The sequence below is a fragment of the Podarcis cretensis genome, assembly GCF_951804945.1.
Source record: "Podarcis cretensis genome assembly, chromosome: Z".
Taxonomy (NCBI): Eukaryota; Metazoa; Chordata; class Lepidosauria; order Squamata; family Lacertidae; genus Podarcis; species Podarcis cretensis.
The window spans coordinates 42,196,989-42,224,846 of record NC_137184.1 but is presented as its reverse complement, the minus strand read 5'-3'; the positions used below and the strand labels follow the sequence as shown (position 1 = coordinate 42,224,846).

General features: G+C 44.2%; 1 protein-coding gene across 15 annotated transcripts in view; it reads left to right on the top strand.

The window, feature by feature from the left end:
- The window catches only part of MAMLD1 (mastermind like domain containing 1), a 120,078-nt gene that overhangs the window by 30,136 nt on the left and 62,084 nt on the right, over positions 1-27,858 (top strand). For 8 of the 15 annotated variants that reach the window (XM_079962680.1, XM_079962671.1, XM_079962681.1 and 5 more), the window contains one exon: positions 7,363-7,437. The exons of 4 other annotated variants lie outside the window; for them this stretch is intronic. In XM_079962680.1, coding sequence (XP_079818806.1) covers positions 7,363-7,437 — 75 coding nt within the window. The remainder of the gene's footprint in view (positions 1-7,362; positions 7,438-27,858) is intronic. 3 more of the 15 variants (XM_079962683.1, XM_079962679.1, XM_079962684.1) reach the window with 1 other exon arrangement.

Here is a 27,858-nt window from a genome sequence, read left to right as displayed (position 1 = left end):
GACTTGCTGATCGAAAGGTCGGCGGTTCGAATCCCTGCAGCGGGGTGCGCTCCCGCTGCTCGGTCCCAGCGCCTGCCAACCTAGCAGTTCGAAAGCACCTCCGGGTGCAAGTAGATAAATAGGGACCGCTTACCAGCGGGAAGGTAAACGGCGTTTCCGTGTGCGGCTCTGGCTCTGGCTCTGGCCAGAGCAGCGATGTCACGCTGGCCACGTGACCCGGAAGTGTCTCCGGACAGCGCTGGCCCCTGGCCTCTTAAGTGAGATGGGCGCACAACCCCAGAGTCTGGCAAGACTGGCCCGTACGGGCAGGGGTACCTTTACCTTTACCTTTAATAGGGGTTAAGGGAGACTTGAAAGATTAAGCTGTTGATTTCTTCTTCTTTTTACTTTGCACTTCCTGGCTTTAAACATCTACTATGAGCTCCTTATTATGCCTGTTCTATTCCCCGCCCCCCTACCTTCATACTACCTAGATATACAACATTTCAATTAATCTCCATAGAGACCGGCTGAAGTCAAAATTAGGCCATTTAAAATTGTTTCTGAGACTCATGTGCCTAAACCCACTGTTGGACAAAATTAATTTGAAAGAGCTGTGAGGCTGGAAATAGTTCCAAGTGGCAACAAAGGACCGTGTTGGAAATGGCTATACAGTATAAATCTACATTGCTTGCCTGAATGGAGAAGGTTTTGTGACAGTATGGGGTTTTCTGATACTGTGTGTGCTGCTTGCCAGAGGTTTTGGGCAAGGCAGTGGCTTAAATTTTTTAGAGAAGCCAATAAAAAGGTAGCAGTCCAAATTAGCCGTGTTAAAAAAATAGCCACCCAGAATGAGCCGACTTGAAACTTGATTTATAATAGAAATTGTATGCAGCATTGGTACTCCCCCCCCCATATGCTTTATGTGCATTATATTTTTGTAGCCCTTAACAACATATGTGTGTAGCGAATCAGGATTATTTCCTCACCATCACATTGCAGATGGGAGAAAGTCAGCCTGGACAGCTCAGTTGCTTAGTGTGTGGTGCTGATAACACCAAAGTTGCAGGTTTGATAGGGGTTTGGCTAGATGATCCTTAGGGTGCCAACTCTGCAATCCTATATGACGGGGATGGGAAAATGAGTTGCCTACAGTCATCTTACTAGTTAAGGGCAGGTTCAAGTAGGGACGTGAGGATTTGCAGCCTATCCCTTTCCACCACCCCCCAGTTGTGCTACACCAACTCGTTTAAAATTTGCCCTAGTGGGCACACTTATCACCGCCTTCTCAGGGTATTTGCAGAGGAATCATGAAAACTGTACATGGGAACTACACAGTGGTGTAGGGAGCCCCAGTGACACCGCTCCATAGGGCAGGGCACCCAGAGGCAAGACATCCCAGGAGTGGGGGGCGCCGCCAGAACTGCATCCCTCCCTGGTGCCCTCCACCTGTAGGAAGCTGAGGCGGGCATGGCATGCGTGCCCGCTGCCCGCAAAAGCAGTGTGGGGCAAAGCACTGCGTCCCTCCCAGGCGCCCCCTGCAGTGTATCACTCACTGGGTTGACTTCCTGATCTGTACTTGCAGTTCTTTATATTTAGCACTGGGTCCAGTTAAGTCTCAGAGGCCTTTGGCTATCTTGGCTACCCTGCTTTGGCTACCTTGCTATCTTTGAAGGTATGGGACTTGATTCCTGGTTGAAAGAAATGCCTTGGTTGTCCTACCCACTTGCTTTAAAACAACTGTACAGTGGTACCTCGGGTTACAGACGCTTCAGGTTACAGACTCCGCTAACCCAGAAATAGTACCTTGGGTTAAAAACTTTGCTTCAGGATGAGAATCGAAATCGCATGGCAGTGGCATGGTGGCAGCGGGAGGCCCCACTAGCTAAAGTGGTATCTCAGGTTAAGAACAGTTTCAGGTTAAGAACGGACCTCTGGAACGAATTAAGTTCTTAACCCGCGGTACACCACTGTACAGGTTGCGGGTTTGTTTTGTGGTACCAATTCAAGATGCTCATGTTTGTGTTTAAAGCCATAAATGCCGCAGGCCCCAAATAACCAAAAGTCCACCACCTTCTGTACAGACCCTCTCAGGTACTTAGACTGGCAAAGAAAACCTTTTAGGAGCTTCCACAACCATCATATGCTAGGGCAGTGGTAGCTCTTAAGAGGGCATTCTCGTGGCAACCCCTAAGTTGTGGAACTTGCTCAACACACTGGAGTTGCTACCATTATTAATTTTAGTGATACCCTACCACTAGCAGAGGGTTTGACTCCATAGTGAGCTGATTTTCTGTATGTTATTTTCTTACTTATTTTCTGTATGTTAATTCCTTGCCGACGAAGTTGTTATCATTCCAGTTACACAGATCTTGCATGGTTGTGTAGAACCTTGAGTTCCTACCTACTAAGAAACCTGGTACAATCCCACAAAATCAAAACCCATTATCTGATAATCTCATTTGTTTGATTTGGTTGTTAGAACTAGTTTCCAAATTGCTTTTCTCCCTTTTGTTACGTGCTATTGTTCAGTTTCCGCTTGTAGCATTGTGCCGCAGATATTTTAAAAATTGCTAGAGTATGCTGCTCTAAAAACAGCTTTTAAATGCTTTTCAAGAAGGACAGTAGATAATAGGAATAAAAGAATAGCTATGTAATGGCATTATTAATAGGGAAATAATTTAGGGGCGATTAAGGAAGAACATTTTTTTATTGTATGGAGAGGATCCAGAAGAATGGACTGATTACCTTCTGCTCTAGGCTCTTCTAGCAATCAATTTTCCTTTCTAGTGTTCAGTTGCTTGCTAATTGCATCGATTTTATCAAATATGTGTACAAATCAATTCTGTATTTTAGTACTGTTAAAAGCTTCCTTTTTCCCTAGCAGGCACAGGTGATTTGATCATACTAATCATATTCATTGTCTTTCTCTAAAATGTTAATTGTTACTATAGCTTGCCCTTGTTTCTTTGCAACCTTCAAGGCATGTGTGTTAATATGGCTTCTGTCCAGTTCCCATTTAAACATTTGTCCATTGCTCCCAGTATGTGGGATGGATCTAGACAACCGGTTGAAAACTGGAGTTGCTTGATGTTGTTGTTGTTGATGATGATGATGAATACCAAGCACAAACAGCAAAGAGAGAATTTGTATATTGCATGCAGTAATTGGCTAGAAAGGCCCAGTATTCAGAACCCTGCCCTGGAGAAAGTTCATAAATATATGCTCCAACCCACATGCTCATGCTGCTGCTGAGAGTGAGTTCAGAATGTGGGGGGAAACCTCATATGGGACTGCTCTTCTACATCATAGAATCATAGAGTTGTAGAGTTGGAAGGGACCACAAGAATAATCTAGTCCAACCCCTTGCAATGCAGGAATCTTTTGCCCAACATGGGGCTTGAACCCATGTCCATGAGATTAAGAGTCTTATGCTCTACCGACTGAGCTACCAAGCCACCAAGATCTCCATAAGCAGGGATTTATTTATTTTTTACCAAGGGGGGGCACCTGCAAGTGGGATTTCCCACCTACCATTCTGAAGATCAATTCTAAGATCAAGCAAGCATGCAGGAGCAGCCAAGGTGCACCCATTGTTAGAAACTCACATATGCTAGGTGCCAAATGGCTCCTTAAACCAAGGTTATAGTCACCAAAATGGAATGTCTAGTTGCCATTTTGGGATCTGATGGTTCGAAAATCGGATTTTTCAATATTACTTTTTTGGTTCCTGACATTTGTTTTGATTGTGTAGGTAATAGATAATGGATAGAATTCAACGGTATGTGAAAATAGTCACGATCCAAAGTTCCCCAGGCATGTACCTCCAGGTGGTAGAGATGTCAGGTACCATCCAGGCGCCCAGGCCTGGGCGCAAGTGGCCAATAGCCAGATGCAAAATGCGCCTGGCGAATTCCAGATGCTGTGCACCATGTTCTGATGTGCATTAGCAACTGGGGTGGCAGGAAAGGGTTGCAGGAGACTGGCAAATCTGACCTGCCTCCATCCCACTCCAACCTGCAGCTCCAGATCCTGACTTTGAACCACAGCCAGATGTTCTAAGCAAATTGAGACAGAAGTCCTGCCCTGCCAGTCAAGCTTTCTCTTACTTTGATCAACTGAGAGAACTGTACAGTGGTGCCCTGCAAGACGAATGCCTCGCAAGACAAAAAACTCACTAGACGAAAGGTTTTCCGTTTTTCGAGGCGCTTCGCAAGACGAATTTCCCTATGGGCTTGCTTTGCAAGACGAAAACGCGAGTTTTTTCCCTCCCCCCCCCCTTTTTCTAAGCCGCTAATAGCGCTAATTCGCTAAGCCGCTAATAGGGGTGCTTCGCAAGACGAAAAAACCGCAAGACAAAGAGACTCACGGAACGAATTAATTTCGTCTTGCGAGGCACCACTGTACTTATTATAAAGGTGAACCCTGCCACCCTGAAGGAACTATGGCTTTGACAATATAAGTTTAGATAGCTGTATTTCCGCAGTTCTAAATTCAGTGTGGAACATACATCATATTTATATTATGTATCATATATTTATATGATGCATGTAGATAATAATCTCCCTTTCTTCAAGTCCCTCCTCAAGTCTACCTTTTCCATGGAGCATGGAAAATATCCATTCCCAGCTGCAAGGAAATTAAAGGATATATAGCAGCATTTTCTCCATTCTTCATGTCTTCATTTCTTTTTCCTCTCCCATCCTCCCTCTTATTTTCTCCCCATTGTCAGAGGTTAGACTGTAATGCTTGGGGCCCTGTCTTTCTTCTGTCTTACGCCATAAGGTGCTATGTTTATCAATGCCACTGTATAAATAACTCCCCCCATATAACTGAATATATGTGAACTAGGATTACAAAACCATTTTAAAAGAAAAAAACAAGTGAAATTTATATGGCCAATCTTTCCAGTTTGAAAGAACTCCACGGACTATACATTTAAAACCAAGTCACCGCCTGAGACCTTTCTGTATTGCAGAAAATGTACAGAGTGTAAAGCAAAAGAAAGAAAGAAACAACCTTATCCATTTGTGTTTGTTTATGCCCATGGCAGTTTAAATTGTTCCTGTCAAACATACCTCTTTTCTAAGATATACGTTCTTTAAGTAGAAGCTACCCAGTTCTGCACAGGGGAACAATCTCTGGGCTGTTCTATAAGTAAACCCAAGAAACAGATTTACAAAATTGACACCGGCTCTTTTGTTTCTTTCTGTTGGCTTTGTTTTGTTTTTGGTTTGTGAATCAGGCTGCAAAGGAGAGTTTTCTGTAATTTGAACTTCTAATGGTAGGTTCACAAAGCAATTTCATTTTCCTCCAAATGAAAATTCGCTGGATTTTATGACATTCTGACACTTGCTCTTGTCAAAGCAACCCTGGAGGTAGATTTTTAAAAATTCTCCTTTTACATCTGGAGACATCAAATGCAGTGATAGTAAGGAAGTAAACGTTTGATTGAGACACATCCTTAATTCATGCACGTGGGTTTGCCAAGGTTTGCAGCCTTATGGCTAACAAAGCCCATTGAGGTCTTAAGTAGAAATCCTTTACTATCTTATGTGGATTGAATTATACCTTTCAGCTGAGAAATTTTAAGCTTTTTTTTTTTTTTTTTTTTGCTTAAAAAATGCTTTATTTGTAAGCAGTTCGCAGCCATTGGTTTTAGAATGGTGTACTCAAAAGATCTGTGCAGCTGGAACATGGCACAAATCCCTAGTCTTTGTGTGTAATTTGACTTTGCTGTGAGCTATGTGTTGGAGGATCACAGCAATGGATAGGGAAAGCCCTAGTGTATATGCCAGCAATAATCTCAGCACATGCCACTCACAGGCAGGAGGATGTCCCCAGTCTAATTAATTCCAGGATTCAGTACCAAATCTAATCCAAAATAACACCCAATAATTTGGCAAGGAATCTCCCACCATGGACAAAATAGTCTCCAAGCAGCAAGCATGCCCAACGATACCTGAATTAATCACAGATTCTTATGCTGTTTGAGGGAAAAGCAACCCTGCCCCTTTCAGCTGAGTAAGGGTACCTTGCTAAGAAGCTATGAATAATCAAAGCAAGAAGTTTCCCTTTTGCTTTTATTTAGAGCTTCCGGTTTTAACCACTTTGTGTAGGGGCACAAGAACTTCGCTTAAAAGAGGAAGCCCTCTTATGCCACATTTGTTAATGAAATCAAGTCGGGATATCCCAAGAATTTCTCCACCCATGTCATTGTCATGAAATGTCACGTGGGTATAACCCTCAACCCCCTCTAAAAAAAGGCTGTTTCTTGGCTCTCTGCTCCGTGACAACACTGTCCTTGCTACAGACCACGAGAGCTGTTTTCTTGATTTCCTCCGCTGTATGTTTCAGTACAGTGGTACCTCGGGTTAAGAACTTAATTTGTTCTTAACCTGAAACTGTTCTTAACCTAAAGCACCACTTTAGCTAATGGGGCCTCCTGCTGCCACTGCGTGGTTTTTGTTCTCATCCTGAAGCAAAGTTCTTAACCCAAGGTACTATTTCTGGGTTAGCAGAATCTGTAACCTGAAGCGTCTGTAACCCGAGATACCACTGTACTGGCATTTCAAGCAGCAAAACAGCTCCTAAATCTTGCATATCAGCGTGTTGTAATCTTTAAACCTTTATTTATAAATAAATATTAAATTGCAGCTGTGGTGCTAGCTTTCTGGAGTGAGTGCAGTAGGATTGATCCATGCCAAATTTCACAAATTAATCAAGGTTACTGAAGGCACTGCAATCCTATGTGTGCACAGTGGTCTCCAGGACATAATTGCTATGTCCTCAAAATTAGCCTTTTAATAAATACATGTGTAAGATGTGTCTGCAGTGGTGCACTAACAGATCTGGTAACAATGATGAGTTTTTGCCACACACCATGATTTGTCATACTAGCCTGGTACTCATTCTTAAGGCAATACAATGTTCCCATGAAAGATAAATTGATGCACATTTATAATTTTCTGGCATAATGGATGGGTGGATAGTCCCAAACTTTGGGTGCAGGTCATTGCTGGCATGGGATGATGGGATCTGCTGTATTCAAATCCACTGCAAGTTGTCCAAAAATGGGGAGTTGTGAGGAGGAGAGGTTACTACTACAGTGGTACCTCCGGTTACGAACGGATCTGTTCTGGAGGCCCAGCCGTATCCTGAAAACTTTGTAACCAGAGGTGCCCTTCTGTGCACACATGCACATGGCGAAACCCAGAAGTATACACTTTTGGGGGTGCCGCGTTTCCAACCCGAGGTTTGCATTACCCGAAAGTAACGTAACCCGAGAGTCCACTGTATAGTAAAAACTTCTCTTATTTGTGCTGCATTTCATACCTCAGACAAATCCTATACAAACCTACTCAGACCTTGCATTCATTTCAGCAGAACTTGTTCCCATCTTTATGGCATCCGTCTTGGGAGACAATGGAGGAGTGTACCTTTGAGGGAGAACTGATGGTGAGTTACCTTGCCTGTTATGGGTGTAGAGACTGAAATGGGGGAGATATGTTTTGTTGCAGCCGGGGCAGACGAAGACATCCGGTTGCTCTGCTGCAGATGTACCATGCCACTTCTTCTCTCTGCATTCCTCCCATCTAAATGTGTATTTAAACATTAGACGAGTGGCATGGCGGTTATTTTTCTTTGGGTTTATCCCATGGTACTTGTGGGATCATTATAGGCTTGCAACTACGTAGCCTTTCTCCAGGAAGTGGTACCCTTCTTTTGCAGCAGGACAGTGAAACTATAAACATTACTCTCGTGCCAATGGACGAGCCTGTGGGGAAGTGGTACAGGCAGCACATCCATTATTTACTAAAGGGCATTTTAGGGGCTGGTGATGGGGGTTGTCCTCTACATATGGTAGGGTTGCCATATTTCAAAAAGTGAAAATCCAGACACAAAAGTTGTTGAGCTTGTTTTGTTTTGACCAAAGTTGTTGAGTGTTCTTTTTTGAAAAAATCTGAAAATTAAGTTTTAAAGCTATTTTTAAAGGAAATTCACCAAACAGTCAACACTTCCGATATGGGCTGCCATTCACCCAGATTTCCATAGACATTGTAACTGGTATCTGAAAATTCTGCCCAGATGCTATTTTTGGCAGACAAATGCCAGATATGTCCAGGAAATTCTGGGTGTATGGCAGCCCTATATGCTCTGTAAAAACCAATGTGCAGGGCAGATTACAGGATGCACGGTGTAGTTCGTGCTGGATGTGAGCTCTCTCTTCATGCTGGAACAGAGTACAATGATACCTCTGGTTACGAACTTAATTTGTTCTGGAGGTCCGTTCTTAACCTGAAACTGCTCTTAACTGAGGTACCACTTTAGCAAATGGGGCCTCGCGCCGCCACCACGTGATTTCTGTTCTCATCCTGAGGTAAAGTTCTTAACCCGAGGTACAGCTTCCAGGTTAGGAGAGTCTGTAACCCAAAGTGTTTGTAACCAGAGGTAGCATTGTATCTTAACTGTAGGAGATGGCCAAACTTAGACAAATGGTTAGTTTTTGCATGTAGCAGGGGTTTGTTTAGGGGTTTTTGCTTGAGTCAGTGTGGTCAAGCAATATGTAGATTAGGGCAGCTTCAGGTCCCAGACCAGACGCTTGTGCTAGGCATCCCAAATACAAAACAGCCTGAAAAATAACAGTGGCAGGCAAGAATTCTACCATGGAACCACCAACGGCCTTAATAAAAGGCCTAAATGTAAACTTCATTTTAAAGGAAAAGAAAAAATAAACAGTTGCCTACCACCCTGATCTGTGTTGAGCAATCCTAGGGGAAAATATTGTTGTGTACTTGTACAATTATGCCCAAGTACAGTACAGTACAAGTACAAGTACAGCCCAAACACAGTGTGAACAAATTCCTTTTACCTTGGCTGATGCCTATCTGCAAGTCACACTTTCTAAGCTGAAGGATCCGCCTCCATTCTGCAATATGTGCTAGGCAGCTGGTGTTCAGATACTCTCTGCTTTATTTTAATTCTGCGTGCTTTCAATTCTGAGCCTGGAGAGCCTAAGCTTAAGCACATATTTGAGCTGGCATTCCATGGATTTTAACAGAAACTGAGCACACACCTTTCTGAAAGGCATAAGCAGTATTATTTTCTCTTTTCAAGCCTGTTAAGCCAGAGTTAGCCAATGTGGAGCCCTCCAGATGTTGGGCCTCCCACCAACCCCAGACAGTGTTCAGGAACGATGGGAGTTTTAGTCCAGGAACATCTGAAGGCGTTGGCTGCCCCTGTGACAAGCTATTTTTAAGGTTATTCTTGTTTTACACACATCTGTGCATAGACAGTCACTTCAAAATTGGGTTGAGACTGTCCCTTAATGTCTGAGCTAGGGCAAAGCAGAACTACAAAGCTTGGCTTGTGGGAACAGGCTTATTCTGTTTATTTTAAGTAGGCTAAATAGCCATAGAATTTTCTATGCCCCTTTCCCCCTCCCAGATATCAGGACTCTGCAGTCTCTGGGAAGTGCAGCTCCGCCCCCGCCCTTCCTGCTTTGCATAATTTCACACACTTCAAGTCCATCTTTTGTATTAGGATTCCCAAACAACTAGATAAGCTATTGGGGCGGGGTGGAGAGAGAGAGAGAGAGAAAGAGAGAGAGAGAAGAAAGACAAGGGGTGTTACAACACAGAGAAGATAAATGTACCGGCTGCGCTAGAGGCTGTCCTCAGGCTGTTTGTTATGTGTCTCAAACACTGTCGCTGCATTACACACTTCCTCGATCTCCGTATTACCCTACAAGCTTGTCGAACGGGATCCTCTGTTGCAGATTCTAGCTTACTCTGACCTACTTCTTTCCTGTGTCCCAGCAAGCTGTCAGGAACTATCAGAGCACTGGGAGCTGAAACAAACACTCACCGAGGGCGAAAGCAAGCTAGTCTCGAGCGAATGTAATTAGCTGCGTTCTAACTGGTTTGTTTGCTTTATAAATCACATCGTTTTTATTTCTCCAGATTTGGAGTAATTGTGTTATTGTGGCGGGGTGTTGTTTTTAACCCCCCCCCCAACCCTGTATCTAAAATTTAAAATATAATAATGAACTGCTCTGTTTAAAATTCAGGAATGGTTAATTGGTGATATACAACAGATAAACGACACTAGAACTTACTTCGTCAGAGGAAAATAAATTAACCCAAGATTTATTTATGCACTGCAAAAGCAGTGGCTCGTTACTTAAAGCCCTGACATCCTTCATTTTCTTTTCTTTTTGGGGTGAAGAATTCATTAGGGTTATGATTCACAGCTTCCAAGGTAATCCAGTATTGCATGACAGCAAAACAAAAAAATATTGAGGGCCATACAACCCCCTGGCTGGCTCCCAGTTCTATTTTTTCTCATTGTTTGCTATTGCAAAGCCTTAAGATGCCACCTAATGGTTGACAGTCTACTATTCTAATAACACGTGGCTTATAATAAAATAATGTGGCTTATAATAAAATAAATAATAAAAAGATGCTTATAATATGGCATCTTTCAATATATTCTACCCAGTCTACAAAGGATGCCAGGGTGGAAGTGAAACTGTCTGACCCAGAAATGCTTGCCTATTGTTCTAAGTGTAAAGTTCAATTTCTGTGATAACTCATTGTGGGAAGAGGGAGACTCTCTGCCACATGTTGGCTTTCATATGTTCCATGGCCGTAACCTAACTATCAAACTGGTTCTGTAACTGAGCTTTGATCAGATTTTAGGCCAAGTTTCCACTGGCATTTAGTCTCTTAGAATAAAGGGTACTGGTGCTTGGGTATTAAATATCTTCTTGTTCAGCCAACTGCTGTTGGTGAAAGTTTACGGACCGTAGTAGTTATGTGTATATTTTATTTACCGAGTGATGCTCACTCTAGCTCCATGAATGGTTTGATACAGGTGTAATGCCAAAACCCACTGTTTAGTGTTACGTGCCTGAGCCTTATGCGTGAGCACACTTCTTTCCTCTTGTCAAATACAAAATTCTCTTCCTAGTTTGAGGCAAGCCATGGTTTGCTGTTGCATCCAATCCAGCCAACTACATTCTGTGCTTGCCCTACAAACCACAGTTCAAAAGCAGCCATGGTCTGCCTCAAGCCAGGAAAGGAAGAGAATTGCCATGGGTGAAGGGAGGAAAAAGGAGCACACTATGAAGTTTTGTTCCCAATAGCTGTGCTTAACCATGGTTTGGCATTTCCTCTAACCATGCCTCTGCCTCTTTTTAAGGTTCTAGACCTTGTGGTGATATGTACATAGCTTGGGGCAGTTCTGGATCCTTTACTGTTGCTTGAGGTTCCAGAGGCCTCAGTGATACACAGTGCTTCTATCAGCTTTGCCTGGTGGTCCAGCTACGCCCCCATCTGGACAGGGATAGACTAACATCTGTAGTATCTTCTCTGACAACCTCTAGGTTAGATTACTGCAGTGTTTTATACATGGGGCTGCCCCTGAAGACAGTTCAGAAACTTCAGCTGTTGCAGAATTTGGCAGCCTGGCAACTCACGGGGGGGGGGGGGAGAGAAGAGAGTTTGATCGTATGAATTGGCTTGACTTTTCCAGGCCCAATTCAAAGTGCTGGTTTTGACCTATGGAGCCTTAATTGGCTCAGGATGGCAATACTTCAATAACCTACCCAGACCCCGCACTCATCCTCTGAGGCCCTTCTTCGTGTCGTGTGCCTCCCTTGTGAGAGGTTCAGAGGATGGCAGCATGAGAATGGGCCTTTTCTTCAGTGGCTCCCTGTTTGTGAAATGCTCTCCCCAGGGAGGTCTTAAATAATCTGGTTTTCAACACTGTGATATATCACCAACTAAACATTGTGATATACTGATATATCACGATGCCTGAAGCAAGGACACAGCTATGCAGAAGCATTGTCTGGCTTCACAGTTTTTCCTATATTGCGATTTTTGCGTAGTACGCATACCCCAATATCACGATATGGACATCAAACCAGTTTTGGGCGATATATCAATATATTGCCTAGCCTTACTTTAGGCACTAGATGAAAGTGTTCCCCCTCAACCTGGGTCTTTGGCTGATTAACATCCTAAAGGTAAAGGTAAAGGTACCCCTGTCCGTACGGGCCAGTCTTGACAGACTCTGGGGTTGTGCACCCATCTCACTTAAGAGGCCAGGGGCCAGCGCTGTCCGGAGACACTTCCGGGTCACATGGCCAGCGTGACATCGCTGCTCTGGCCAGAGCCAGAGCCAGAGTCGCACACGGAAACGCCGTTTACCTTCCCGCTGGTAAGCGGTCCCTATTTATCTACTTGCACCCGGAGGTGCTTTCGAACTGCTAGGTTGGCAGGCGCTGGGACCGAGCAGCGGGAGCGCACCCCGCCGCAGGGATTCGAACCGCCGACCTATCGATCGGCAAGCCCTAGGCGCTGAGGCTTTAACCCACAGCGCCACCTGCGTCCCATGATTAACATCCTATAGCCTTGTAAATGTGTTTGTGGGAGGGAGTGGAGGGAAAATAATAATAATAATAATAATAATAATAATAATAATAATAATAATAATTTATTTATATCCTGGCCATCTGGCTGAGTTTCCCCAGCCAATCTGGGCGGCTCCCAATCAAGTGTTAAAAACAAAACAGCATTAAATATTAATATTAAATCTTTTAAAGAGAAGATAGCTGCTTATTTCCTTCACATCTGAAGGGAGGGCGTTCCACAGGGCGGGCGCCACTACCGAGAAAGCCCTCTGTCTGCTTCCCTGTAACCTCACTTCTCGCAATGAGGGAACCGCCAGAAGGCCTGCAGCGCTGCATCTCAGTGTCTGGGCAGAATGATGGGGGTGGAGACATTGTCCTTCCCCTTCTTGTTATTGTTTTTATTTTGTATTTTGTGTTTTTATGTTCTGAACTGTCCTGAGATCTACAGATGAAGGGCACTGTACAAATTAATTAAATAAATGAATGCTTGGCAATGTGCAGGATTCCACCCCCATCCCACCTCCCGCAGCCTGTCCTGGACTGGATGTGTAGGATATAAATTTCTACAACAAGCAAATGGCATCTGACACCTTGAAATTTAAGGGCCAAATTAGACATGAACAGCTACCTATTTTGCTTTCGTGAACTAATTACAGAGGTGTGGGAGCCTGATTCTCTGTGAAAGCGGGGGGGGGGGTGGTGGTGGGAAGAGGAGGCTTATATTACCCTCCCCCCCATCTCACATGGTTAGGAGCCCGTGGCTAGTTTGGTCCTTGGGCCAAAAACTTTTTCTGTCCCTCCTCTTGCTGTCAGCTTCTGCAAAATGCTGTGGAGTGGGTATACAGTATGCAGTTCATCATAGATCTATCTCGGGTACCTTCGTCACAGAATTGTAGAGTTGGAAGGGACCATGAGAGTCATCTAGTCTGTCTCCTGCTGCGATGCAGGAACCTTTCGCCCAATGTGGAGCTAGAACCCTTGGTCCTGAGATTAAAGATTATCATGCTCTCTACCAACTGAGCTATCCCACTTCATTCGGCTTGCAGAGCATGGGCTACCCCTGGCACCATTATGGCAGCAGAATATTCCCAGCCCGATTTTATAATAGAATTTGCCTGGTTCTGTTTTGTTAACCTCTGTTTCCTCACAGGACACAGAGGTGGAATATTTACGGTTGCTCTCCTCGTTTAACTTAATCGGTCACCTCCTACCCACTACTGACATATCTAGGGAGCCAATGAAGTGTGTTTAATTGCACATGTGTGGACTCTGCAATTTGGTGGACAGATGGTGGCTGAAAGGTCCTCCCCCAAATACTTCTCTGTGTGTTAGAATATATTTGATACCACAAGAGGTCATGTTAGCCTAATGTGAGCAGTTTTGCCATTTCTAAATTTAAGTGGAAGGGTGTTTTTTCTCTCCCCCCCTTTTTTTTTTTGCTTCTAGTTCAAATGATTTTAATTGGATGCTTTCATATTAGAGGGACACCAATCTTGTATCCCCTTCTGTTTGTAATAAGAGCTGAGAGGAGGCCTTGCTGCTTGATAAATGGGTTAATTTTATTCACCAAGCAGGTAATGGTAATCCGTATTAATAGGTGCAAATAGACTCTTGATACCCAAAGGGGGGGGCATCTAATTAACATATTATTGTTGGTTTCAGCTCTCTGCATATTTGTGAGCAGAAAGGCAAAAGCTTCTATTACAGTCTTATAACCTATTTGTCACACCACATAGCAGAGTGGGTGGGTGTTCAGTCCCTTCCATGTTTTATGCTTGTTTTTGAATTTACCTTTATTTCGCTGGATGTGTTCACTGAGTGATTCTGAAAGCCTGCACTTTCGTTTCCTTTCCTTTCCTTCTTCATGCACTAATCTTGCTGTTGGCATCTGTTGGTACACAAGGAACCTAAGAATTAACCCCTTCTTGCTGTGTTTTTTTTTTTTATTTTTAAGTTGTAGCATGCCTTTTGCAGGCTTCCATCATTTTCAGGTTAAAAGTAAATAAACCATATACAGTATAACATTTCAGCCAATTTCACTGTAATTCTATATAGTATTAAAACAGGATGTTTCTGCAGGTATACATTGTTCTTCGTGTTGAATGCACTAAGTGCTTGGGTTTCTTCCGAGACCGCACAGAGACTTCCTGAATGCAATATTGGTAGATAATGGGGAAAGTGTTCATCTTTTATAGGGAGAAAGACAAAGGATTCAGAATCATCTGCTTTCCCTCGCCTCATCTCGCTGTCCTCTTTCCTGTTCCTTAATCACAAATCTCTCTCTCTCTCTCCCCCCAGCATCATTAAGCATATTTCCTTTATTGGGGGAGCTAAGAGGGGGCGGAATATATACCCAGAGAAATATACTTGCAATTATATTAGCACTTCTGTAATATTCTTACAGAATATTCACACACACAAGTTAGGTGTGCATGCTTATGTGCATATCAAAACTTCTAGAGTGTTGGACATAAATCACTTTATCTCACTGAACCATTATGGAAGCACCATCAAATAGATCACTCCTCTAATTACCGTATGGGGCAGTTAAGAGATGAGATCTGAACCAAGGGCTTCCCAGTTTATGCTTTTCTGCTGCCCTAACCCTAACGATGCATTTAGGTACCTGGGGAACAATAATTAAAACATTTCTGAGGAACATCAGGGCAAAAGGCTCCCCACTCCTGGTTCAAAGTATAACCTCAGGATCTATTGTTTCCCAGCAAAGCAGTTGGGTCAAGCTATAGACTGCTACACTTTTCTTTCTCCGCCCCCACTCCCTTTATTCTAATAGTTTCTCCTCTTCTGAAACTGAACAAGGCATATGCACCAGTCACATCTATTTTTAGTTCCTCTCTAATCATTTTCACTTCTAATTTCTCATCCACCAAGCTAAAGCGCTGCAATAGTTGAGCTGTAAACACTGCAAGGGAACCTGGTTTTTTTTCTCCTTTAGAACTGTTTTGTTTCTCCCGTCCTTCCTTCCTTTCTGTCTGCCTTGGTTTTGAGTGGTGTTAAAATATTGAAGTATTTAAAAGGCGGGGGTGGGGTGGGGGGGGTGGCGGCAGCTGAAGAGTGGACGCTTCCTCCCTTACAATATAATACCTCTATTATACTATTATGCAACTTGAAAAAGCCACGTGGCATCGTATTTACAGAGCAACATTAGAGCCCATGGAACCAAAGGTGTCAAAGTCCTTTCTTCTTCGTCACTTCTTGGTTCTCTCCCCTGCTGTCAAAACTGCAGGTGTGCAATTGTGGTGGGAAGGAAGGCACATTGGGGATAGCAACCCCTAGTGCTGCTTTCTCCTCATGTAGCTCCTTCCTAGTCCACCAAACAGCTCTTGGGCAAGCTGGGGGGGGCATGGGGAGGACAGTACATGGGGTGGAGAGGGGGTCCCCCTGTGTGCCTTTCTCACATTGTAGACCAAGTTGATCCCCAAAGAGCTCTATGGCAGGCTAGGAAGGAGGATCTCTCCCTGATAGAGGTGAAGAGGGGTCTGCCCTCCTCTTCTCCACTGCGGGGGGGGGGGGGGGAGAGAGTGTCTATGCCCAGTGCCAGATTACCAAATAGGCACTGTCTTATGGGCCCCATGCATCTTAGGGGCCCCATGATCAAAATATCGGAAGGAAATTACAATCGAGCTTTTCTTAGTTCAATGTTATCCCCACTAGAACACACACATGAGGAGTGGGGGTGAGATTTGGACTGCCCCCTGTGCCCTCCACAGGGTTTAATCTGGCACTGTCCATGCCCGCTGATTCCTGAGTGCCCCCCCCCCAACCTCTGTTTGTGTCAGGGGATGCACTGCCTCTGAATCAGGGCGTTCTACTTAGTTGTCCTAGTTGTTGTCTTACGTGAAAGCCAAGTGGCTGTCTCATGCTTTCCATTTGTGTACTCCTTAATTAACATGCATTGTCACTCAAGAGAGTGACATCTGGGATCTGAAGCAGAATTATTTCTCATGTCTGTTGTCATCAGTGGTTTGGCAGGGATGCAGAAAACCCTTTACTGAGTCACACAATTCTGTGTGGGGCATGCGAGCCAGATGTTTGTGATGTCCTCCCTGCTGCTTGGCAGGCCACTGCCACTGTTCTGCTCCCCCAGATGTCTGGTCAAGTGTGACAATTCTTCTTGGTCTGCATGCAACCTTGTATTGATTCCTGCCTACTAGTGTACTGGTTAGTGTCAGACTAGAACCCAGCAGACCAGGGTTCAAATCCCCCGCTAAGCCTTGAGGTCACTGGGTCACCTTGAGGTAGCCGCTGCCTCTCAGCTTAATTTACCCTGCAGGGTTGTTTGTGGGTATTTAAATGAGGAGGGGAAGAACCATGCATGCCACCTTGAGCTCCTTGTGGAAAAGGTGCAGGAAATAAATAAATATCCCAGCAACAGAAGGTGCTTAAGGACTTCAGTGCAGAGTTTTCTGCTCTCTGCTTTCGGGACAGGTGAAATAAAACAGCTGTGAAAAACTTTCAGCAGGACACAAATTTAGCTTGTCGCAAGCTAACACAACTTTGTAAAAATAAGGAACATAGTGTTAACTGTGGTGTGCATGCTGTGCAGTCTAAACCGAGCTCTAAAAGAAGGAATTATTGTGATGCTTCATTGGAACCATGGACAGGGACCAGCAGTTTAAAATGGAAAGGGCACATTTAAAAGCACCACTGCAAAGCCTACCTTAGTGCCCTTAAAGGAGCAGGGCGCTCTTTGAATGAAACTTCTGCAGTCTTCAGAGGGCTGCCTGTAGCCCAGAGCAAAAGATTTACTGTGATTTGCTGTTGGTGCTGGATAGGGGGCGGGGCTTCATTGCATCGTTTTAAGCCCAGCAGAATCTTATGAGAGAAAATTGTTAAAAACAGCAACAGCAGTAAAAAAGCAATAGTTGGGGGACACTTAAAAAAAGAAAGAAAGGCAAACGGTTGCTTGGAATGTTTCTATTCAAATAGGTTGTAGGCTGTTTATTGACTGCACAGGTCATTGGTGAAAGGTCAACAGCTCTGCTGTGTGGCAGATAAAGACTGAGGGAAGCATGTTTGAGGTCACACTGCAAAGGAATTCAGTTGTGCTAAAGGAGGGACGTTTTGGGTCTTTATTTCCTCAAAGGAGGGTGGGGGCTAAGGAGTCTGCACATTTACAATCCAAGTCTATATTAGATTAAGGACCCCCTCCCCCCTGGTTTTATTTTGCTTTGGTTTAATAAGCTATTTTTAGAGCTTAAGTGTTTCAAAGCAGACAGCTGTAATTATTTATCTACCATTTTGTTTTTGGCAAAAGTTGCCTTTTAAGCATAGACAGATTTGACCATTTATTATGAATTGTTAAGCCTTGGACGCCCATCTGAGCTGCCCAATTTGTTAGCAATTCCACCCCCCCCTTTCTTTCCTTAATATTCCTTCAAGGAGCCCTGCAGTTTTTGAAGATGCACACAACATTATTTGTTTCCCTAGTAAATAATTGGTCTTTAACCTAGATGAAGTGGAAGAGCAGTTACTTAACACTCTTTTCTCCTGGGGTCTTCATTCTGTTTTTGGCCCAGACTGAGAAGGCATTTCTTTTACAGAAACACTTTAGGCATGTGCTGAGATCCTTCTGACTTGGCACGGCTGTAAGTGAAGTATCAGTTTAAATAGTTCCTTGAACTTGAAACTAATTTGACGCTTTGAGTGAAGAGGGGTGTGTGGGTATTTTCCCAAGGTAGAGAGAACTAGTCCAATACCTTTGCTTTCCTCCTACCTTGCATGTGCTAATCTCAAAAGAGAAGCTTCTTTTATATGCACATTTTTAATTTGGAGTGAGGAGAGAAAAATCTTAACCAAAGTAGTTCAGTGGTCATGGTCATGTTGGCTTAATCTTTAAAACAGGAACAGTGTCTTCCCTTACAGGGAACTGCTGTCAATGTGAATAAACTAAAGACTGTAAAGAATCGTTTTGTCACAACACATAGCTCAATTTTTCACAGCACTGAGGGAGTAACCTTGCTGCAAGTGGAACTAAACTGTTTTTAAGTGCTAGCAATCCACCTTAATCTTCCATGTTTTAATCTTCCTTGTGGTCCTTGTGTAAGGGCAACCGTGGTAGTCTGTATGTGCTCAGAGCAACATTTCAAACCTTTAGAGCAATGATGGGAGTTACCTGTGTCTTCCCAGGTGAAAACTTCCATCATCCCTGAGCATTGGCCAGGCTGGCTGGGGCTTATGGGAACTGGAGTCAAACAGCATCATAAAGATTTTTTCTAAGCAAGAAAGATATGCTTTCTCTCTCTCTCTCTCCCCCACTCTACTCCATTCAGACAGCTCTTTATTCATTTTGTGGTTTCTTGCAATTTGTTTGGCACAGAGTCACTTCACTACCTTTGCTGCTTAGTGCACAGTAGAATAGTTGCCTGCAATTAAGGGCCAGGTTGCTGCCACCTCTGCCTTGGAGAACAGACACCTGCACTCGTTGCCAGAATTTCACAAAGCAGCCTTCTTGAACTGGATCCAAGTCCTTGCAGGCTGCACTTGGCTAGCTGGCTAAGCAGGGCCATGGGGGTGTTGTTTTAAAATCTTGTTTAAGCAGAGATCGGGTATCAGGTACCTGTCACCCTTCTGGATTCTCATCCCCCATGGAATGCTGATTCCTTCCCACCATTTCCCAGAGGGCTTCTCCATTCCTTCAAGCATAATAGCTTGTGCAGCAGGAACTCTTTTTCTGTGGTGTGAGCAAGGCATGGGACCACTTCCTTAAACGTGTTTTAAAAAGCTGCCTCTTTCTGGAGAAGTTGGAATCAAAAACGAGGAGAGAGTATTGCTAGAGAGGTTGAGATACCAGGCCAAGAATATCCTGCAAGAGATTATTCTTGTACTTTATATCAGCGTTGGGCAGGCAGATATGAGCCTGAAATGTGGGGTGACATTCTTTATTATGGCTCTTGGGCAATGAAAACCAGAATGAGTCCATCGCCTTTATTGTTTGCTATTCCATTCAAAAGGTGCATATTGTGGTTGTAGCTGCAGAAACAGCAGGGCCAGTGATTTAAAGCTCTGAAGCTGGCTGCAGGTTTGAGGGGACCCTCACCCCCTTCCCTGGTCCTGGCAACAGTGCTCTTGGGGAATGGCTATATCTCAGTGGTTTGCATGGAGAAGGTTTTGCATTCACTCCCCAGCAGCATCTTCAGAGAAGGTTGAGAGTAAAAACATAGAGAGGTACTGCTGTAAAGTGCAGACTAGGACTGGGTGATACCTGGTTTTCACAACCTAAACATCGTGATATATCAATATATGACAATGTCTTAAACAGTGATACAGCTATGTAGAGGCACTGGCTGGCTTCACAGTTTCTCCCATATGGTGATTTTATGTGTAGCGCACACCCACACCCCATGATTTGTGATATGTTGCCAGGTGAAACTGATATCACGATATGGACTTCAAGCCCATTTTGTATGACCTATAACCCAGCCCAACACCCATCATAATTCGTGATACATAGCTAGGCCAAAAATGAGAAAACCATTATCACAATATGGACTTCAAACCAGTTTTGGATGACACATACATATCACCCAGCCCTAGTGTAGATAGTACTGAGCTTGGTGAATCAACGGGATGGCTCGGTTATAAGGCAGCTTCTGGTGTTGAGTAGTGCTGGCTGCTTGGGAGCCACCATTTAAATTGACCACAATGGCCTTGGGTGATGCTATATTGGAGCCGTTGTAGGAAATGAAAGTAGCTATGAGACTGAGCCCCCTGGTGCTCCCATATGCATGCTACTTAAGTAGTTTGGCATCTCCAAAGCATTAAAGGGTAACCTCTATCTACCTATGTAATGAAAGCACCCCTAGCTACTTCCACTCTGTGAATGCATGCTGCAAAGGAGGCATTCCTCCCCCCCCCCCATTCCTTCCTCACCTTCCCTCTATGCTTACCATCCTCCTTTACTCTCCTATACTTGTAACAGTGTTGATGACTTTTCTGTTCAGTCTCTCAGTGTGTTTGCAGGCTAATGGGTTGGGTGTGCCGGAAAGGTGGCCGATCTACTAATGATTTACTGTTGATTTACTGTTCAGTGCACCCCCCACCTCTGACAAAGTGGTATTTCCTCTGTCGTTTAACGGGGGGGGGGGGGGGGGAGAGAAAGGGAGGGAGAGACTGCTAAAGATCAGTCAACAATTTGTTCAGGGAAAGCATATTTGAAAATGCACTGTTGGAACGAAGTCCGTCAAGCAGTAATGTAGCAAGGGGGCTGATTCACACAACCAGAGGAAATTCACCATTATATTCATATAGTATGAGAGATAGTTTTTCTTTCTTTCCATGTGGCAAAATCACAAGTTCACATAGCCCAAAAGTTGCTTTTGCAGTCTGACCACATGGGGTCCCAGTCACAAGACCCTTGTGCTCTATGAATATTGAATGCAAAGAGATGCCTTGTGGTATGGATGCCTGCCTTTTAACTTAAGAAAGAAAAGAAAAAAAGAATACAATAAAAAGAGGATAAGATTGTGCAAACTGGGCAGGGAATCTGGAAGCCAGGATCTGGATGCCTTTAAAAAAGATGGTTATCAAAAATTTTCTTTGTGTAGAATTCTCTTTAACAACAATTTCCTGACACCCCACAACCACAACCAAAAGTCCTTCTAGGACTTTTAAAATTGAAACACAGCACATGTTGGGAAAGAACCTACCGTATTTTTTGCATCACGACACTCACTTTTTTCCTCCTAGAAAGTAAGGGGAAATGTCTGTGCGTGTTATGGAGGGAATGCCTACGGGTGGCATGCCTACGGATTTTCCTCCTCTAAAAACTATGTGTGTGTTATGGTCAGGTGTGTGTTATAGAGCGAAAAATATGGTATTTTCAGTGTAATACTTAGGAAAATGAGATCAGCTAATGAAAAAGAGGTTGTCTTTGAACATGCACAGAGTGCCCTTTGCAGAGTGTTTGCAAACAGCCGGGGTTGGGAGGACAGTTTCCCTGTTGGTCTTACAGGAAAAACTATTGTCCTTGTCACTTGAGAAATTAAACACTGTGGTCTTTAGAAATTCTCTGTCTGCCTCTATGAATTCCCTTTAAGAGCTTTAAATGACGGATGAGAAATGAAAGGTGCATTCTCTTTGAGGAGAGGAGAATTCTGCAGCACTTGCCACACCAAATAGATGAAAAACAGAGCCATTGTATTAGCAGCAGCTCCTATCTTGCTCTGCTATGGCACAAAGGAGTGGCTTGCTTGACTCCAGAATTAATAGAGCAGAGAGGAAATGGCTCTTAAAGAGATGTGTGCCGGTTTCCTTCCTGTTCAGAGAATTGGAAAGCCTAGAGCAGTGAGGTAATGTCATTTCACATAACTTAGAGGGCTCTTCTGATAAAGGACAATTGCAGTAAATGAAGTGAGCCTGGGAATTTTATTTTATTTTTTAGAAAGAAAAATTGTTTTAACTTCTAAAGGGTTTAGAGAGAAAAAATTCCTGGTAGCAGGCTGCATGCAAGAGTAGATAGATTTCTTAATTAAATGACTGTGCAAATAGCACAATATTCGGTGATGGTTATACCATGTCTTGGAGAATCCTTGGCACCTAAAAAGTTTGTGTCGCTGCCTAGATATTTTGTATGTTTTGTTGATTCGACATCATTCCATGGCTGTTAAATGGTTCAAAACAGTTAACGGAATTTGAACTAATGAGGTAGCTTTTGTTATAAGAATTATAAGGTTTTGAACATAGAAGAAATGTTCATAAATGCACAAGGCAAACACACATACATAATTATATAAACTGCATGTCTGAAATAGTACAGGAGAGCAATACTGAAGCCATCTTGACTCTTAATAACCCCAACTATTTCCTCTGCAGAAGGAAATATCTTTGAGAAATCTTTCCCAGTAATTCTTTTCACTTACAAATCCTTCACATCCTGTCTTGAGGGTATATTTTGTGTATGAATAGGGTATGCTGGACCTGGACTCAAGAACTAAAGTATTTACCATCTCGAAAGAATGGCCAGACTGCCCAGGTAATACAAACAGCAAAACATTATCTTGACAGACAGGAAAGAAGAATCATGCTTAGGGTTGTTGAGCTTCTTTTGGCAAAATTGTGGAGCCTTTTTTAATTGAAAATCAGCAAAAAAACCGACACTGCTAACATGGGTTGCCATGTGTCATATTTTTGTTGGAGACTGCCTCCTTCTGTGATGCATGTAGGATGCTTTTAGGGTGGTCTTTGGTTAAGGGGTGAGGTATTTTAAAAGTCTTTAAAGGGGCTTGCAGACCTTTGTTCTTGGTCTCTCACCTCCTTGCAAGGAGTGGGGGGGGGGGACACCTCTGTTTCAACAGAAAATAACCTCTTCCTTGCCTCCATCCATTTTTCTCTGCCCTATCACAGACTTAAGGGATACTGAATCCCTTAATGCAGAGTTGGGCTGTAAAAGCCAACCCCAGATTTTTCTAAAACACTCTAAATAATCTATCCCATTCGGGCGATACTCATAAGATTCCATATAACTAAGGTATTTGGACTCCATTTGAATTCTGAGGTATTCTCTCAGCTGTCAGCCAGCCCCTGTTCGGCATCAGAACAACTTAAGCACTTGATGAACACCAAGGCTAGTGATTACACTGATAAAACATATCTTAAGGCCACATTCAGTCAAAACAAATCCTGTAAGACATCCCATGAAATCACAGGATTGCAGAGCTGGAAGCATCCAAGGGTCATCTAGCCCAGCCTCTTGCAATTCGGGAGAAACTGGTACTTTCTGGGTACATAACAAGGTAAAGGGACCCCTGACCATTAGGTCCAGTCGTGGCCGACTCCTCTCGCTTTATTGGCTGAGGGAGCCGGCGTACAGCTTCCAGGTCATGTGGCCAGCATGACTAAGCCACTTCTGGTGAACCAGAGCAGTGCATGGAAACCCCGTTTACCTCCCGCTGGAGCTGTACCTATTTATCTACTTGCACTTTGATGTGCTTTCAAACTGCTAGGTTGGCAGGGACCGAGCAACGGGAGCTCACCCCGTCACAGGGATTCGAACTGCTGACCTTCTGATCGGCAAGTCCTAGGCTCTGTGGTTTAACCCACAGCGTCACCCATGTCCCTTCTGGGTACTCCTGATAAATCTGCCGACAACTGCAACAAATAATGTTCTCCCTCTATTTCCGGCATTTGCACTGTGATTGTTTTGGTTACGCAGCAAGGACAGCATCGCCCAGGGACAAGAGCTAGGTGTTGGTGGGCTTGCAGGAACTGTCGGGTTTTCAGAAGTATAAAAACATATTTTTGCGGGGTGTGGAGGGTGGCAGCAAAAAAGAGCCCAACAAAGACTGAACATTTTCAGGGGCCATGAAATGTTGACTGGCTGCTGGCTGGGGTGGGAGATGTAACGGGGTGCTGGAACTGTGAACATGCATATGCTGCAGCCTGACCTCTAAATAAGGAATTGCAATGTTTGTAGTCCTTAAACCTGCAGTGGTAGTTTTGAAATCTTGTGAGCAACGCCTGATGAAATCTTTGCAACCAAAAGGAATAATTGATCAGGCTTTGGGATGCCAGGAACAGGCACTGAATCTCTGTGTGAGGGGTCCCTCTGAACAGCAGCACTCCTGGCTTGCAGCAAGAAAATCCATATCCATGTAGCTCTTTGCTTATGTTTGTTTTCTGAATCACCCATCAGGCAAATTTCTAATAAAATACCTCTCTACAATTGAAAGGCAGGAGCAATTTTTCCTGAACAGCAGCGTGGTGGTATACTTTACATATTGAACAATAGTGCAATGCATTGCAGAAAATGTGTTCTTGATATAAAGATTACACCACCCGTGCCTCCCACGTTTATTATCTGATTCATCATAGCAAAATCACAGACCTACAAGGGCCGTTTTCAAGCATTCATTCATCTGCATGATTTGTAATGACAGTTGTAATCCAGTGAAAAGAGGAAGTTTAAATTTTGAGTCGTTGTGCATCTCTCTGCAGTTAACGAGGCATCTAATTTCAGGGCAGATTCAATCCAGCCTGTCCTTTGTCCTGGGTTGCAGACGTCGTATTTTTCAGTTTTGCTTCCACACCTCTCGCTGCTGATTTCTATCTGTCTGTGTTAAGACCAATCTCATTTCAGAATTATTATTTTAATTTCCTTTGGAAAGAGACCAGAGGCCTAATATTGCTCCTGGACGGATCAGGGATGATGGGAAATTACTTGGTTCCTAATTCTAAACTTGCTAGTGTGCATTAACACTATTAATCATTACAGTGGTACCTTGGTTCTCAAACTTAATCCGTTCCGGAAGTCTGTTCCAAAACCAATGCGTTCCAAAACCAAGGTGCACTTTCCCATAGAAAGTAATGCAAAATGAATTAATCCGTTCCAGACTTTTAAAAACAACCCCTAAAGCAGCAATTTAACATGAATTTTACTATCTAACGAGGCCATTGATCCATAAAATGAAAGCAATAAACAATGTACTACAGTCATGCAACATAATCAATCAAAATAGCAAAAACAGACAGACCTCAGCATAACACTCAAAACGGAAGTGTAACACTCAAAACAGAGCACGTTCAGCTTCTGAAAAATGTTTGCAAACCGGAACACTTACTGTATTTTTCGCCCCATAGGATGCACCGGCCCATAGGACGCACCAAGTTTTTTTGGGGGGAAATAAAGAAAAAAATTTTATTTCCCCCCCCCCCAGGCGCTTGTGGGGCCGGCAGCGGGGAGATGCACTCTTCTCCCCGCTGCCTGCCTGCAGACCAGGTCTGGGGACAGCGGGAAGACGCACTGCGCCTGCCAGCTGTCCCCGGAGCTTGCGGGGCAGGCAGCGGGGAGAAGCACGCGTCTCCCCGCCGTCAGCCTCCAAACCACATTGGGAGACAACAGGATGGCGGCGTTCCGCCTCCTCGCTGTCCCCCGACCTTGTGGGGCTGGCGCTGCGGCTCTCCTGAAGCCTGGAGAGCGAGAGGGGTTGGTGCGCACTGACCCCTCTCGCTCTCCAGGCTTCACCGAAAGCCTGCATTTGCCCCATAGGATGCACACGCATTTCCCCTTCATTTTGGAGTTGGAAAAGTGCATCCTATAGGGCGAAAAATACGGTACTTCCGGGTTTGCAGTGTTTGGGTTCCAACTCGTTTGATTACCAAGGCATTTGAGAAATCAAGATACCACTGTAGTGGCAACTGCATCTCAGTACAGCACCTTTTTAAGAAAGAATATTAATAACCTCCCCTCCCATAAACAATTTAGGAAAGGAAGGAAGGAACCCCGGGTGCCTTTTTAAGAGTTGGAGAGGTTTTCTTTGGGGGGTGGGGTTTGCAAATCTGGTTTTCAAGCAAATATTATGAATAAGATGCATCAGAATAGGGCGATTACTAAGCTGGCATGAGGTGATGGGTAGAATGCTGTATTTGCATTCAGGGAGACCTGCATTGACATCCATACTCTGATATGAACCTCACAAATCATTTATCTGTTGACAACCCTACTTTAGATGGTTGATGTGAGGCCAAGCAGAAAAGTTCCTTTAAGTATTCTCTCCTGAACTTTCATTATGAAATTTTGGGATACAAATGCTGTGGCAATTGACGCATGTAGCTGCACTACATTTTTGGTCCATTCTCCTCAGGCCTTCTGCCTCAGAAGCAAGAGAGGCAGCAGAAATGCTGAAGAACCATTGCTCAACATGAAGTCCACTTGCTTGAGCTCTTGATCGGGTGCCATGTACTGTACTTATAATGCATTTTCTGTAAACCAGAGATGGAGAAATTGTAGCACTCTTTTTCACAGGGAATAGCCCTTGAGTAGGAATGTTTAATGGGACGCAGGTGGCGCTGTGGGTTAAAGCCTCAGCGCCTAGGGCTTGCCGATCGAAAGGTCGGCGGTTCGAATCCCTGCGGCGGGGTGCGCTCCCGCTGCTCGGTCCCAGCGCCTGCCAACCTAGCAGTTCGAAAGCACCTCCGGGTGCAAGTAGATAAATAGGGACCGCTTACCAGCGGGAAGGTAAACGGCGTTTCCGTGTGCGGCTCTGGCTCTGGCTCTGGCTCTGGCCAGAGCAGCGATGTCACGCTGGCCACGTGACCCAGAAGTGTCTCCGGACAGCGCTGGCCCCTGGCCTCTTAAGTGAGATGGGCGCACAACCCCAGAGTCTGTCAAGACGGGCAGGGGTACCTTTACCTTTACCTTTAGGAATGTTTGAGGAAGCCTTTGTGCGAATTACCTGATCTGTACTGCCTGAACTCAAGCGATGGCCAGGCCTAAGCTACCAACTGGCCTTCTCACTTTCTAAATGTTCAGATATAGTTCTTGACTCTAAAACTGTGTCAAAATAAGTTCTGAAAATGTGTGTTTTGAGAAAGGATACATAAAGAACTATGTAGTTTGAAGGAGCTTCCTATATTCCTATGTTCTTCCCAGTGCTTTTTCCCCTAGAAAAACAGATGCTGGTACTCACCACGAAGTTGTTACAATAAGTGTCACACTTTTTAACAATGACAAAAAGAGGTCCAGTACCATGCACCCATGCGTACCCCCTCGGGAAAAAAAAGCACTGGTTCCTCCTAACATTCATAAAATAGGATTTTTAATGTGGGGAACAAATGACAGCTTAATGGCTCGGTCAGTAGAGCATGTGGCTCTTAATCTCAGGGTCATGGAATTGAACCCCACATGGGGCAAAAATATTCCTGCACTGCAGGGGGTTGGATTAGATGACCCTCAGGGTCCCTTCCAACTCTGTGATTCTTTTATTCTAATGCAGAAATTGGTCACAGTGACACAAACTGGAAGAAGATTCACCCATCCTGCTTTTGAAGAGATTTGGGGTGCATTTTATTTAAAAAGTCAGTGTGCCTGTCTAGCTATAGGGCATGTGTTGTTTGACCCTAGTCCAATGCTCTAACCCAGAGATCGACAACCTAAGCTTTCTGAAACTGGCCCATGGCCGTTCCGTGGATCTGTGTGGGGATTCCGTGCTTTTCTCCCCGCAGCGCCATTTTTTTTTTCTCACTGCGGGGACTGACTTCTGTTCCAGAAGTGCGCCGGAAGTAGTGTGTGTGCATGCACACTAGCGCTCCTCCATCTCGGAAGTGTGCTGGAAATAGCATGCACACACGCCCGGAAGAGCTCCCGTACGTGTGCGTACACACTATTTCTGGCACACTTCCGGGACGTAGAAGTACCTGTGGGCATGCGCACACGCTATTTCCGAAGCTCTTCTGACCTGGAAGAGCACTGGAAATGCTTCAGCACACGCACTGGCACGCACGCTCCAGCCTACCAAGAGGTCTGTGGGGGAGTGGACTGCCCAGCCTCAAAAAACATTGCCAACCCCTGCTCTAATCACTATTGTTTTTAACACTTGATTGGAAGCCGCCCAGAGTGGCTGGGGAGACTCAGCCAGATGGGCGGGGTATAATTATTATTATTATTATTATTATTATTATTATTATTATTATTATCACACCGCACAAAATCAATTACACAGGAG